The sequence below is a fragment of the Pelodiscus sinensis genome, chromosome 21, assembly GCF_052426305.1.
Source record: "Pelodiscus sinensis isolate ZL-2025 chromosome 21, ASM5242630v1, whole genome shotgun sequence".
NCBI classification, from domain to species: domain Eukaryota; kingdom Metazoa; phylum Chordata; order Testudines; family Trionychidae; genus Pelodiscus; species Pelodiscus sinensis.
The window spans coordinates 18,067,740-18,083,227 of NC_143072.1; the positions used below are offsets into that span (position 1 = coordinate 18,067,740).

A 15,488-nucleotide genomic window follows, 5' to 3' on the forward strand; every position below is an offset into this window, starting at 1 on the left:
TGAAAATTTTGAAATGACTATAAATACAAATAGCACCTAAGATTCCTGTTTCAGCAAAAAAAAAGTACAGGGAAAACTTTGTAAGGCTAATTTGTGTTGTGCCAGCACTGTTTGGTAAATTAACTCTTTCCCTCTATGGTAGGTTTGCAAGATAGAAACTGACAAACAAAGGGGGGGAAAAGGCTTTTAAAAATATAAATTCAGGGCATGCTGTTTAAATCCTGGCTCCCAAATGTCCTCAAAATTTGGTCAACAACTTAATAGAAAGACCTGTATTATGGATACCTCCCTTCTCACAATTATGTAACATCTCTGCGACAACTCCAGCAGTTATTTGTATATAGTAATGTTAGCTCCCTGCAAATCACTACCAAGTGTTCCACAGATCACACTCATAGTGACTTTTCACATCTGTTTGCAATGTAGTAAGTCATATTTGCATGTGATTCTTAGCTGCCGTTCTGCATTGTGTATTGTGGTGTTCTTTTTAGGGAAAAAATACTTTATTTAATCATTTCTCATCTGTTCTGTTTCTCTCAGCTAGAAACAAGTCAGCTCCATGCAAAACACTAAAATGTTCCACAGACCACACTGATGAGTGGGAGACTGTTTAGGAGTCTTAAATCCCCATCACTTAAAAAGGGGATAGTTGGTAGGGTCTGCTCAGTGCATAAATTTGACATTAATTTTTGTAACAATAAATTACAAACTATGGAAAATGCAGGACTAGAAGTTAGTCAGAGCATACTTTGTGGTCACAAGACAACTTCATCCACTGTGAAGAGTAGTTTAGTGCTGTAGAGGTACAAGATACAATATACCTGGAGTTACTGCTATTGAGAGCAGATTTTTCTTAATGGTCTTTACTGGCTTTTTATCAGTTTAAGCATTTAGATTTTTTCTGCTAGTGTTGAAGACAGAATGAGAAAGTAAAATAGAAAAATTTCAGCCCTTCAGCCCCAAGAAATTCTGTATCTGGGTGCGCGGGGGGGGGGGGAAGCCTGACAGCTCCACAGGCCCAGGGATTTCAAAGGCAGGCAGAGCATGCAGAGCAGTGCTCCAGCAGTGATTTAGAGGGCCTAGGGTTCTGGCTGCCACAGCAACCCTGGGCCCCTTGGAATTGCTGGACTGTGGGGCAGTTGTCCCCTTTGCCCCCTTCTCTCCCCATTGGTGGATCTGTCTGAGACTTAAATTCGTTTAACATTGACGAAAACTGATTTGTACTTCTTGATGTTTTGTGTTGTGAGCTAGTATTTTAAGTGAACTAATTGGACCTCTCACACACACCTCCATTAATTTACCAAGTGGAGAACTCACTTCACGCTTTTTTGCAGGTGTTGCATAATAGAGAGGATGATCAGGGATGGTCTAGATCAGTGTTTGTCAACCTTTTTTTTTCTTTTTTTATAAAGTACCCCTTTAAAAAAAAAAAAAAAAAAAAGACTCCCAGTACCTACAGTTTTCTGACGCACATTTTTTTTCTACCATTGTAACCCATTTGTTTAAACAACTTAATCGTAGCCGGGGGGGCGATGAAGTTTTTGGGTGTCAAAAGTATAAAACTAATAAAGCGCTGTAAAACTAAAAACAAAAATTCGGTTTTATCCAAATTTCAGTTGTGTTGACGTACCCCCCAGACTTCTCTCGAATACCCCTAAGGGTACTCGTACCACTGGTTGAGAAACACTGGTCTAGATAATACTAGTCCTGTCATGAATGCTGGGTACTGGATGGGATCACCCTTCCAGTCCTATGATTCTATGATGCATTTTAATTTTTTTAAACTTATTTTCAGAACTTTTCAAACATACACAGTAAACAAGAGGAATACAGAAGGATATATCAGGTCATCTATTACGCACATAGGTATACTGTACAATGTGTCTATATGATCCAGTTCTTTAACAATTTACTTCTGATTGAAATTGAGTTCCCAAAATTCAGAATGTCTGGTGCCCCAAACCTCTGAAAATCACCCCTTAAAGATATTTCAAGTTTGTCAGTTAAAAATTAAAGCACCCAAAAGCTTAATTGAAATGTTACTTTGTCTCTTATCTTCATTTTGTATTAGTGTTTTGTCTGGGCCCAAATGTACTCACCCCATTCTGGCAATTGGCTGGAAGGGAGACTTAGAATTAAAGTAGTGGTTCTCCAACTTTCTCATTCTGTGGACCAGTTTGTAAGTTGGGTCCCTTGATGATGTACCTCAGCCTCAAAATCTTCCACTTCTTGGGCCTGAGCTGCACAGATTCGTACTGTTTTAGCTAAACATGTTCTTAATAGGGTTGCCAGGTGTCCAGTTTTGAACTGGACAGTCCAGTATTTGAGCTTTCTGTTCAGGAAACAAATTGAGAAAATAGAAATGTCCGGTATTTTCTAAATAAGATGTAATGTAGATTGTGATGTCATGTCATGTGTGTCCGGTATTTTTGTTGAAGCCATCTGGCAACCCTAGTTCTTAAACTGGTATAGTTTTGTATATAGCTCATATCTTGGTTTTCAAACTGTTCCATACTAATTATTGACCATTGAATCAGCCCACCCTACACCACTGTATGCAGCTGTGGGCATAGATTGTCTTTCACTGAAATTACTTGTGCCGTATTAGAGGCTCAACTTTGGGGAAGTCAGATCATTGCTATGCATCTCTCCCCTTCTGCGTTATCTTGGGAGAGATGTAAGGAAGCAAGTGACAGAAGAAATGTCATCCCCAGGATGAAATTAGCAACCCAAGCACATGAGGGTAGGAGATAGAGATGACCTCTACACCTAGTCTCTAGAAAGAGGTGAGGTAGCCACGGAAGCTCTAGGAGGAGCAAGATTTTCACAGTGATCCACGTGACCATTGTCCGAGAACCATTCAGCTAAAACAATCAGCTGTTTTGGTGATGCCAGTTTTATCACAGTGAATTAATTTAGAGATAACCATTGATTTATACAAACAGCTATTCATTATAGTAACAATCTACTCAGAGTATCAGATATTAACCTTTTTCCATTTCCCGCCTCTGGAACCAAGAGAACTAGGCAGAGTCATTGTCTATAAATGTTTTGTCTGTCTTACTCTTTTTTCTTGTCATGGACATTATTCACTTATGTTTTTTCTTTCATTCTGTGTCCGTGAAGCTTCTCTGCCTTGCTCTAAATCAGCAGTTTTCATGCCGCTTCCTCATCCAGGTACCCTCTACTTTCATCATATTTGCACGTGATACTGCTTGAACTGCATTAGAGTGGGGCTTAAGGCATGAGAAGTAATTTACTAAGCTCTTTAAACACAGGAATGATTCCAGACACAGCACTTGTAAGTAAGTGTAAAGCTGTTACATTTCTTGTATTGCCATTAGCTCCTTATTTGATATTTAAAACAAAGCAGGTGAGAATGCAAGCCCCATCCACAGGAATAAGGCAGGTTTGAGAAGAGAACGGGCACCTTGATACTTCAGTGATGAACACCCAATGAAGGTAATCTACTGTACATATTCACCAAGAACAAGAGAGAGGCTGAAATGTTTCATTTAATTTTTTTGATAGAAAATCAGTTTAAACATCAGCACTATGCCATCAGCATTTACACACAAGAGGAGTTATTTGGAACAAACTTTGCCAGATTAATTATTGAAGACCACATGCTGCTTTTATTGAGGCATTGACATTTTGAGCCTTCTGTTCATGTAGGAAGATACAGAAAGAGTTGCAGAGAATGTTTTATGCACTCAGCCATATAGACTGCTTCCTGTTCTCCTTGATCATGTAGTTTGCCTAAGCTCTAGGTTGTCTGTGTCTGTCTGTGTGAAGTGGAAGATAAGCCACAACTGACAGCAGGAGTCAGAATGCAATTGTGTTTTTAATTTAGAAAATAATCCTTTTGCCTGTAAAATAGTGGACCTGATTCTCCACTTTCACTAGTATAAATGAAAGAAGAATCTTATGACTGACAGAATAAGAGGCTGATTCTCGTCCATATGAAATAGAAGACAGTTGAAGGTACTTCATGGCTTGGAAAGTTTTTACTTATTCAATAAATTGCCACTTGTTCCCTCCTTCCATAATTAGGTTAAAAATTATCATTTGAAATTTCATTATTTTTTTCACTGTCGCTAATCTTTGTTTTAGGCCACATTTTAGCTCCTATCATTAAAATGCTTTACTATGTACAGTGTTCGTCCCATTGCTGAACATTAACACAATCACTCTTGAGTATTCCCACACTTACTCACTCTCATTTTGCTACAGAAATAATGAGACATAAGCCTCAGGTGCACCAGTGTTTTGGTGCAGGAATAATTTTCAGTCCAAAATACACAATTTCAGTTCATATGCACAGTGAAATTGATAACTGTTGTTTGTAAGCAGGTTTGGAATAAAGTGAGGTTTCAGGTTCATTGTCTCAAATTAATTATTCTGTTTTAGGATATTAGTGATGATGGCTCTGCACCCAAAGTCCCTTCTGTGTGGAGTGGCTTATCACATGTGTTTGCAGTGTAGTAAGATCTTGTGTGAGGTCCAGACTAACATAGTTAGAGCTCACTGTTTGCTTTGCCCTGACATCTTTTACATGCAAAGTTATTGACAGTTAACTTCTTATAGCTAGTCCAGGGTTGACAGAATAGGGGTTTAAACTGTTTAGAAAAGTCTGTGCATTTGAACATAAATCCCTTTTGGTGCTTTCATCCTGATATTCTGTATTGTAAGCTTCATTCTTCCTCTACTATATAGAGAGCACTTGTTTAATTGCAAGGTTTCCTGTCCGTGAATAGTCAGCACAGCCAAAGGGTGAAGTTTCCTGGTAGGCCCACTTTATAACCTCTATCTTCTGTGGTGCTCACTGTGGAAAATATTTTGGTTGGGGCTTAGAAATGGCTGGGTCACAAATAACAGTTGGTGTCTTTCATCACTTAAACAGCTCTTCATCTGATTGTCCACATGGATTCCACTTCTACTGCGTAGCTCCTCCGTATGCCTAAGATCTAGTTCTTTTGGCCAGCGTTACCTTTGGAGTCACACCTGAACTTTCAGTTACCTGTCACATAACCCAACCCCCCTGAGAGCACAAAAGGCAGTGGGAGCCCAGCCATCTGTCAGCTCCTTCCTACCAGCCACTTTACTGATTGGGTGTGGGGGTTAAAATACTAGTCTAGTAATTTTTGTACCGTCTGTGGCTATATATAGTTAAGAAAAAAGTTGCGAGTGTTTGGGGCTTCCCCACTGTTGGGATTTAGCTTTCAGGTCTGAAATGAAATCCCTGAGGGCCAAACTGTCCCACCTTAATACATGTTTCATTTTGTTAATGAATAGCACTCAAGATGCCTTTTTTGTCTTGGAAAGCCATAGCCAAGACCGCATACCGTCAGTCTCGCTTGTTCAGGAAGAGAATGCAGAAAGGGAGAAAAGCCCATTTAGGGGACCTAAGTTACAGGAGGCATAGTCCTCCTAAGCCAGCGTAGCCTAGAGTGACTCTCAGCCGAGATCAGGTTCTTCGGGTCTCCAAGCACTTGCGACAGAAGTCTGTGATTTGCCTGGTGCAGATCTTTGTGCATGTGGTGCTGATAACTCTGGTGCCAGCCCCTGCCGTACAGATGCTCCCAACACAGGTTTCTTTAGCGCTGAAGGTATTTTCAGTATCAGCTGATCTTGTGACCACGCAGCTTGAGTTATCATTATAGTCTTCAGCTACGAAAGTGCCCTGTGCAGTACCAGCTTCCAGTACTGTTACAGTACTAGTCTCCTTTCAATGCTGGTGGTGGGGGAGACAAATTTGTTGTACATGTGGTTTGCAGTGTAGTAAGATCTTGTGATCTACTTGTAAAATGTTTATAATAAAAATATCAGTAGTCCTTGCATTTGGGCAATGCTGTCTGACTCATGCTTAAAAAAACTTAATGTAGCCCAATGTTACTTGTAACCCAGACCTGCTGCTCAGACACATTCATACCTGTTCTTTTTCAGGAAAATTTCTGGCCTCTGGCAGGAGGAGAGTATAATCAGAGAACAGATCAAATCATGATTGAATCATTTGAATAAACTTCAATGTGCATCAATTGTTCACTGTTCTATATACCAGTGTTTCTCAACCAGTGGTACGAGTACCCTTAGGGGTACTCGAGAGAAGTTTGGGGGGTACGTCAACACAACTGAAATTTGGAGAAAATTGAATTTTTGTGTTAAGTTTTACAGCGCTTTATTATTTTTGTATTTTTTACACCCAATAATTTTATCACCCGCCCAGCTACAATTAATTTGATTAAACAAATGTGTTGCAATGGTAGAAAAAAATGTTGTGCGTCTGAAAACTGTAGGTACTGGGGGTACTTTTTTGTGTGAACAAGGGGTACTTTATTAATAAATAGGTTGAAAAACACTGCTATATACCAACTACCTATCTGCCCAATGATTCTGGTCTTAAATCCCATTTTTTAGCATGGGCACTAAAACAGCAACATTCCATGCCAGAGTTCTATTGTCGATTTCCATGTAAAATGCCTGGTTATCAGTAAAATTACTTAGGTTATTATGAGGGCTGAATTAGACAAAGAAATAGTATAATAGTGGAAGGATGGTATTGCTGAAAGTATAACAGAACTTCAGCCTAAATAAAAATCCTTTTGTGTTCAAAATGCCAGTACCATCTGCAAGCCCCAGCATGCTATATTCACATGCAAGGACACCGTTCCTAAAAGATTACAATCCTGAAAAGATTACAATCTAAATGGACTAGACAGAGTTAAGTATTGTCCCCATTTTACACATGGGGAACTGAAGCACAAACAAATTAATGGAATTTCCCACTAAAGCCAGACACTGAACCCAGATCTTCAAAGTCCTAGTCCAGTGACTTCACCTCAATACCATCTTTATTCCACTAAAATATCTGGGACAAGAGGCTGGATATTACTGTTACAGATGTTGATATCTCTGAATACATACAACTATATATGAGAACAGCCATACTGGGTCTGATAAAGGTCCATCTATTCCTATTTAAATCACACTGGCCACACAGTTTGTTTTTTTTTAATTGAAAATTTGTCAGTACATGAGAAGTGCAAATGTGCATTCCTATACCTGTAATCAAAAACTTCTTCCTGTTTAGAAAACAAGGATTTATTGCACTCACTTTAGGGAAGTGGTCTTCAAACTTTTTTCTTGTGATCTAGTGACCCAGACCACAACAAAGGGAAAAGTTGTTTATGCCTACGACCTGCCAGCAGCCGCTGGGGAACTCATCAACAGCTGCCAGGAAACTCCCCCAATGGGGAGCTCCCCAGTAACCCTGTGCCTCATATCCCTAATACTGGGTTGCAACCCATACTTTGGGAATAATTTTTAGGGTGTATTGGAAGTATTATAAAATAAGACATTCCAACTAGTTTCCGTATGCCTCATCAGTATCTGATTTCTTCTTTCTTAAGCCTGGAGGTACATTTAAACACACCAAATACAGGGAAATATTTTTGTTATAATCAATTCTTTCACAAGTCACAATTTTTGTATTTGATCTTCTAATGTAGTGTACGGAGATTGTGTATATTTTTACATATATATAGTATATCATGGCAGTAACTGGATATGTTCTTTATACATCTTTTTCTCAATTCTTAATGAAAATTTCAGATACTGATCCAGAAAAAATGTCATCTTTCACTCCACTGCATGAAATCTCTCTAGATAGGCATCTATCTAGAATTTGAGACATCTGTGAAAAATCAGTTCTTTGAGGAGTGTTCCTATAGGTGTTTGGGACACCGCTGCATGCCTAGTCAGAGTTTTTAGGTAGCAGTGCCCTCCGGTAGGCTGCGCACATGAAGCAGTGGCGCATACGGTTCTGCTGCTACGAATGTGCAGCCAACCATCCCCTCAGTTTTTTGTCTGCCTCCGCCAGTGTCAGTCAGAACCACACTTGCTCTCCAGCTTTGACACAATTTTCAAAGTTTTCGTGTTATTATCGTTAGTATAGTTTAATAATCGTGTTCATAGTTAGTAGTTTTCTAGTTACCATTAATTGTTACAAAAAAAATTTATTGTAGCTGTTAAAGCCATTTGCCTTAGCAAGTTGTTTTCTTCCTGGGCTGCCAGGATCCCCAGGATTTAAACGCTGCCTGTCTTGCAGACTCAATTCCTGTCTCCAACAGTGTGTCTGGTGCCTGGGGCGGCACATGCCAGCCAGCAATGCAAGCAGTTAACGGCCCACATACACAAGGCAAGGGAGCTCCAGCTTAAACTCTCTTGAAAACAGTGAGGCCGCTTTCGGCTCCAATGCTCTCTACCCCACCTCAACAGCCTTCTCCCCTTGCCATGCCCAAGAAGTGGCTCCAGCAGGCTCTGGCGCCAGAGACTCTTCCTCAGAACAACCCAGAAAGAGATCGCATCCCCTTCAAAAAAAAAAAAACTAAGGCAGGCATCCTAGATACCCCCTGCACTGACCTCAACCAGGGCACTGGACAGGGAGGTACTGGGACCGTCAGGCACCGACAGCTCCCGAGGGTCCAAGGACCCCTCACCAAGTGGGCACCAAGGCTCCAGAGAAGGCCAAGTCTAAATCGGCACCATCTGAACACATTTCAGTGCTGATGACGGCAAAGGCCAAATCACCATCTGCCAAGGCACCACTAGCACCGAAGAAATCCAAGCCTCACTCGGCACCTTTGGCAACTATGCCACCTCTGGCACAAACATGTGGTACCAACGGCCTCCCATGTGGCACCGCCATCACCGCAGATTGCAGCTGTAACACTCTCCACACTGCCACCCACACCGGCGCCGCGGCACCACAGCCCTTTACTACTACAGAGGATCTCAGGGTAACTCGGTGCCCATGACCCCATTGTTTCGTACCAACCATTCACCCACGTCTGGCAAGTTCACACTTTCCACTCCGGCAAGGTTGGCACTGCCGCTCTTAAGTGATGAGGACGACACGCCGTTGGTTGGTACCCACACCCCAAGACGCGCCTCTCCTAAGCAGCCTCAGCAAGAGCCACTGCTGCAATGGCAACCATCTCAATGGCTGTCTCCTCCTGTGCCACTACCAGCCAACTGGCCTTACTGAGACCCCTGGGTACCATACCAGGCCTAGCAGCCACAAAAGGTGCAGCCTCAGCCAACTCCATCCACACCATCAAAGGCCACCTCCCTGTCAACCCTGGACAGGTCAGCCTACCAGGAGGAAGGTGAGCCAGCCTTGAATGATGAGGACTCTTCTGTTTCTTCTCACCCTCCAATGCACATTATATCATCCTCCCCTGATGATACTTTAATGTCCCCTTCTCCCACAGTGGGAGGTGACTTTCCATCATTCCAGGAACTATACAAAAGGGTGGCTGACATCCTGGAGATCTCCCTAGTGAGTCTCCCTGAAACTCAACATAAATTAACCAGCATATTACATGCCTCCCCCTCTGTTAAGCTCGCCCTACCAATGGACCCAGCGCTTATGGACCCTGGCAAGGTAAACTGGCAGATGCCAACCACAATGCCACCAGTCTGCAAAAGATCTGACTGTAAATACGATGTCACATCACAGGGTGACAATTTCTTGTTTTCCCCACCTGTCCCCTAATTCTTTAGTTGTGGACACAGTCAACCAAAGGGGAAAACAGAGTGGAGCCAGAACCACACCGTATGACAAGGAGTGGAAGCATCTAGATCTCATGAGTTGGAAAGCATATTTCTCCACATCTTTACAGCTCCACATATCCAATTACACTCTGTAGGACACTTGGAATTTTAAGTTGCCATAACAGTATTCATGTACATTACTGTTAAATGTTTGTGTTTACTCTTTCATTATGCTGTATAGAACTCTTGATTACCCTCCTCCTCCCCCTTATAATATTTATGTTAAGGGGCTTTTGATAGGAAACATCTCTGTACTAATAGACATGTCAAGTACATGGTACTCTACTTGCTGTCAAAGTGTTTGGCATTTTACACAAGACTAGAAGTGTCAGGAAGGGGACACGTATGAAATGGAGCTATGATTGTAACAGATTCCTCGTTCGTCTTATATACCTAAGAAGCCTGTGGCCCTGCTAATATAACTTTACTAGCTTGGTATTTGCAATGTTAATTTTGCTCAAGTTTGATTGAATGTATGGAAAGATGAAGGGTGTGAGCCGTTGTAGATAGATGGAAGGTGACCTCTACTGGAAAGCTATGGTAAGATATGTGTTGAAGCTGCTTTATTCTATAATCTATGGTAACTACCATTCAGTCAAGGCCTGCCTGCTTCTAGCTTCATCTGCAGTCATTATTATTTCTCTTATGTTCTCTTTTTTTTTTTTTTTTTTTTTTGGCAGCTTTCTTATTCTTAGTCTAAAGAATGTCTCTAATTTTTGTCTGCCTTTAAAATTGTTAAATGCCTTCTTGGTGGCCAATTTAAGCGAAGACAAACCTGCCTTTAAAATGTTAAACTATAAGATAAATGGGACTGAGAATCTTAACCTTAGGAAATTAATGTTGTGTCCCCTTGATTTCCTATCAGGAATTGACAAGGAGAATGTCGAACTCTCTCCTACCACAGGACACTCCAACAGCGGGAGGACACGCCATGGGTCTGCAAGTCAAGTGCAAAAGCAGCGAAGTGCTGGCAGTTTCAAACGTCACAGCGCTAAAAAGATGGTGTGAAACTTTTTTTTTAAACCTGACTTATGTACATGGGCTTCACTAGTGGCCCTCTACCAGTTGTGATGCTGCACTTAATTCTTAAAGTTCCCATCCCACCAGCCATGTTGCCGGATGATCAACTCTTGAAACATTGCCTGAATTTTAATGCCTTCTTTTCTTTTCTTCTGTTTTTTGGTTTAAGCCAGTGTTTCAGAACCATTCAACAGAACCATTTGTAGATCCTGAAGAACTTTGTAGATGAATAAAGTATGGAATTCTTTAATAGTGCAGTACAGTAGTTGTCCAAATACAAAAGCCATTTCTCAGACATTTCTATCTTGCTTCTGTCATATGCCTTGTTTGTTTCTTCTTCAAAGGAAAGTGTTAATGTTTAATCCTGTTTTGCACACTTCCAAATTAGTGGCTTTATGAGCCGGGGAAGTACTATAATCCTTGTTAATTCAAATCCTTCAGATTTTTAGCTGTGGACTTTTTTTTACCATGCTTAAAAGCAACCTATGAAATTAGCCACAGTGCAGTAAAGCTAACCAGAGGTGGATGATTGATAAATTAAATCTTTAGTAATTAGCAATAAATTTAAGAAGGCGAGGTGGCCACATGTCTCTTCATTCCCCGGAAAGTAGCTTCCTACATTTAGGACTGTATATGGACCAGACTGGACAAACTGACTTTTTCCAAAGCAAATTTATTTTTTGCTGAACTTTGACTGCACTAAAAAAAACGGCTGTATTGAGGAAAGAAAATCATCAAGAACTGACTATTTATGCTCTCTTAGTAGCTGCTTGGAAAATATTACTTTTTTTTTATTTGTTTGTTTCCACATAGCCTATATGTTAGTTTTGCCCTTTCTACCAATTGTATGCACTTTCAAGAAATTCCTGGCAAACTAACTATTTGGGAAAGTTGTATCAAGTAACTTTCAACTCACTCAAGAATTTTTAGTTTGGCAAAGCTGCTTATGTGCTACCCAAGCAATGATACAAAATCATTATTGTTAATTTTAATGCAAAATGGTACATGGATTTAAAAATAACTGACATTTTGTCAAAGACAAGTTATGTATGAATGTTTGCGATTCAATTTCTGCTATCAATGCAGACATTTTGAAATTTGTCTTGCAGAATATAAGTTGTTTTTAGTTTGAAACAATGACGTTTGGGGTTTATAAGAAGTAAACTGAAATCGCTTTCTATCACTGTGAAAGGCTCGTCAACTTGCAGTAGTATATTAACTATGGATGACTGTGATATGCTGCTATGTTGAATGAGATGTAATGAAGTAGCACTAAGTGTTGCAAATACTAACTTTATGGACTAAAAATGTGTGGAACATTTTGATCTCCGAGGTAAATATAAATGACAGATAAGGACATGTCATCTGGGTGCTCATTTTAGGGCTAAGTATATCTACTGCTAATGCCAGGTGGTCCCTGTTGTATGTTAGGATTTAGCAATTAATGAATTGCTTTAATGAAAGGATATAGTATTTAAAAAAAACCTCTCATAGTGTGATTTCAGTAGTGGCTTTCAGTAAATCAAACTCCACAGCTAAATTAATAGACTGGGAAAACTAAGTGTTCAGATTTTATCGATATAGCACATTATTCACATTTATTCACACAGCAACAGTGTAACATGTTTATGTAAATAAAATTTTGCCTTTATTGTATTGATTCCTAAAATAACAATTTAATTTTTTTAATTTGTTTACAGTCCTGGAAAAACTATGAACACAAACTTAATATGCAAATAGTTTGCCAAAATAAGAGGAAAACTTAGAATTAGTAGTTATCTTGAAATAGATATTGTTGGAAAATATTGAAGACTTGTGCAATTAACCAAACTTTTTTTTATTCTTGATCACGTAGAAGCTGCAGTAGAAAATTATTAAAAATTCTACAAATGCTATGTATGAAATGGGTTATAAGGACAGAATTGAATTTAGGAATAGAGCAATGACCAGTGCCAGGTACTAAGCTGCTATGCATTCATAACCTTGGATATCACAGATAAAATCTCTTCCATCTAGTACATCCAGTTGTGTATTAGTCAGTTTCACAATCTCCATCCGTTTAAAACCTTGATCCTATTGAATCAAGCTAATTCTAGCCCTGTCAGTTTTCTAGGTGTTCAGTTTTGTTAGATATTGAAGCCTCAATAAAACTCACTATTTAATTTTTCACCAGAAGGGGTGGGAATCTTGTTAGGGTAATATACTGTTAGAAAATAGACACTTTTAGCTCTCAGTTTTCCAAGCAAGCTAATTTTCTTACGTATTTAATTTTTCATGTTTATTACCAAATTGGATTGGATTGGGTTGAGTATATTTGAAGCTACCTTTTCCAGTGTTTTGAGATTGCCTGAATAAATCTATCTCAGAAGGGTAGCTGTGTTAATCTGTAACTTTAAAAACAACAAATAGTCCTGTAAAGCCTACTTCATGGTTTTACTCATGAAAGCTCATATATTTTTGTTAGTCTCTAAGGTGCCACAGAACTACTCGTTGTAAACAAATCAGGGCACACTAGAAATTGGAATTCGTGTAAAAAAAAAAAAGTGCATCTGAAGTATCTGTTGTTAAATCAAAGTGATCAGAATTTTCCTTCATGTGAGAACTGCAGGAGTCCCTCAATAACCACGTGACCAAAACTGATTCCATGTAAGAGAGACAGTAAAAAGTAACTCACCTTAGTAAGTTTCCTTGGTGGGGAGGGATTGTCTTTTTAATATTTCTGCCTTTGGTTTGGGTCAGAAAATCTAACCCTTCTAGAGCAGAGGTGCCAAACTCATTTGGGGGGGAGGTCTGTATTCTAAGGTTAATTGTAGTCTGTGGGCCAGGTTATAAATTAAGGACCATAAACTCACATTGTACAGTGGAACAACCACCAACATCAGTAGGAGGGCTGCAAAGAGATCAAGGGAGAAACATGGTTTTCACATAGTGATGAGCTGTCTAGTGATCAGTTATTTGTTCAGTGCCTTACTGTCACATTCTTCACTCTGAAAACCTGCTCCCCAGTAGATCCACTACTGTTTTTGTCCTTTTCTTTCTCCTTTCTTAAATTTCTTATCCTCCTTGCTTTGTATCCTTCCCTTTTCCTTATCTTTGAGTCCTCTCCTTTTCTCTGCATTTCATTCCCTGGAGCACTAGCCTGTTGCCAACAGTGTGCTCCACTCCTTCCCCCGTACCTAATCCATCTGTTAAAATGGTCAGTGTTAATATTGAGCCTGAAGTGTCATCCCTGAGCGTTAAAGTTGGTACTCCAGTCCGATTAACCAGGAACAGAGGACATCACACCTCCGAGTCAGTTTGACAGTTGTAGACTCAGCACCCATCACTGCATGGGTTACACACTGATCACACTTTGGGTGCGTCTACACAGCACCCTTACCTCGAAATGAGCTACACAAATTGCGCTTATTTCAATGTTGTTTTGAAATAAGGCACTATTCTAAAACATCCTTTACCCCTCATGCAGTGAGGTTTACAGGGACGTCAAAATAGTGAGCCGTTACTTTCCGATATAATGGGCTTGCTCTTAAGACGCAAAATACCTATTTCAGGATACCAGAGGTATCCCGAAATAGCTCCACTGTGTAGACGTAGCCTTTGAGATGATCTCTACAGTCATGGGGCCTAGGCCTTGTTTGCTCCACATGGTGGATCAATGCTGCAGAGATCGATCCACCGGCCATCAATTTTATCGCGTCTGCTGTAAACACAATAAATTGACCTCTGAGAGCACTCCCGTCGACACCGGTACTCCTGCAAGACAAGAAGAGTAGCCGGCATCAACGGGAGAGCAGCCCTCACCAACCTTACCGCATGCAAAACACCGTAGTGAGTATGTCAATTTCAGCTATGCTTTTTGCGTAACTGAAGTAGATCAGTGCAGATAAGTGTGACAGGGCCCTAAATATTCTATTTAGATTTCAGAGAATCTGAATGACATGCGGACCACATAAACACATCACAGGGACCGTATGTTTGACACCCCTGTTTTAGAGCACATTATGCATTAACCACGTTGAGTACTGTAAAGAAGATTGACATTTTATTGTTTGTGTTTGTATTTTCCCTGACTTAAAGTTAACTCGGTAGATATTTCAATAGCACATATCTTTACCTGTTAATTATACCAATGCTTCTGCTTCAATGTGCATGCAAATTATTTTTCATGAAAAGGAAACATTTCAAATGAGTGTTGTGGACTGAGCATTTGGGGAAGTGCCAGTGCTCTATTCCTAACTGGTTTGTAGCTTTCAGGGCTTTGTTTCATTCTAAGGTTAATATTTTCCAGATGTCATGAAGCACGTCTTACTTAATGTTATGCAACCAACTTACCACAGAAAGTCACTTTTAGTGTTGGCCACACACTTTTTTTATGCAGTATATTCACCTGTAAATAGATTTTGTGTAAAATTTGACAAAGTATATTTACTACACTGTAAATACATGTGACAATATATTGTATTATTTTGCTTTTTTTGTAAAGCAGTTAGTTGCTGTATATGTATAACATACAAATTTGATTATTCTAGTGTTAGTAATTGTTAACTACTACTTCTCCTTCCTGCTGTTGCGTTATGTCATTTAAAAAAGAAAAAATGCTGTGTACTATAAACTTACACTGTGTATGATAACTTACGATTTCCATTTGGGCCTCAACTTTGAAAATGTTTCCTTGATTTACAATCTTGTTAATATTGTAAGCAAGTGTGCGGCAGCCGGTGAGAAGCCTGCTGACTCGAACACGGTAACTTGTAGGTAAAACTGTAGAAATGATGGTTTAAAATAATTGTTGTTCTCCCTATTTTCCCTTCATGTATGTACTTCCCTTTTTTTGAAGTAAAATGTAAATTCAA

General features: G+C 39.8%; 1 protein-coding gene across 3 annotated transcripts in view; it reads left to right on the plus strand.

The window, feature by feature from the left end:
• NF1 (neurofibromin 1) overlaps positions 1–15,488 on the plus strand; it is a 201,571-nt gene extending 186,083 nt beyond the window's left edge. For 2 of the 3 annotated variants that reach the window (XM_075904829.2, XM_075904830.2), the window contains one exon: positions 10,481–15,488. In XM_075904829.2, the coding sequence (XP_075760944.1) occupies positions 10,481–10,623 (143 nt within the window). In that variant the 3' untranslated portion in view covers positions 10,624–15,488. The other variant, XM_075904831.2, reaches the window with a different exon arrangement.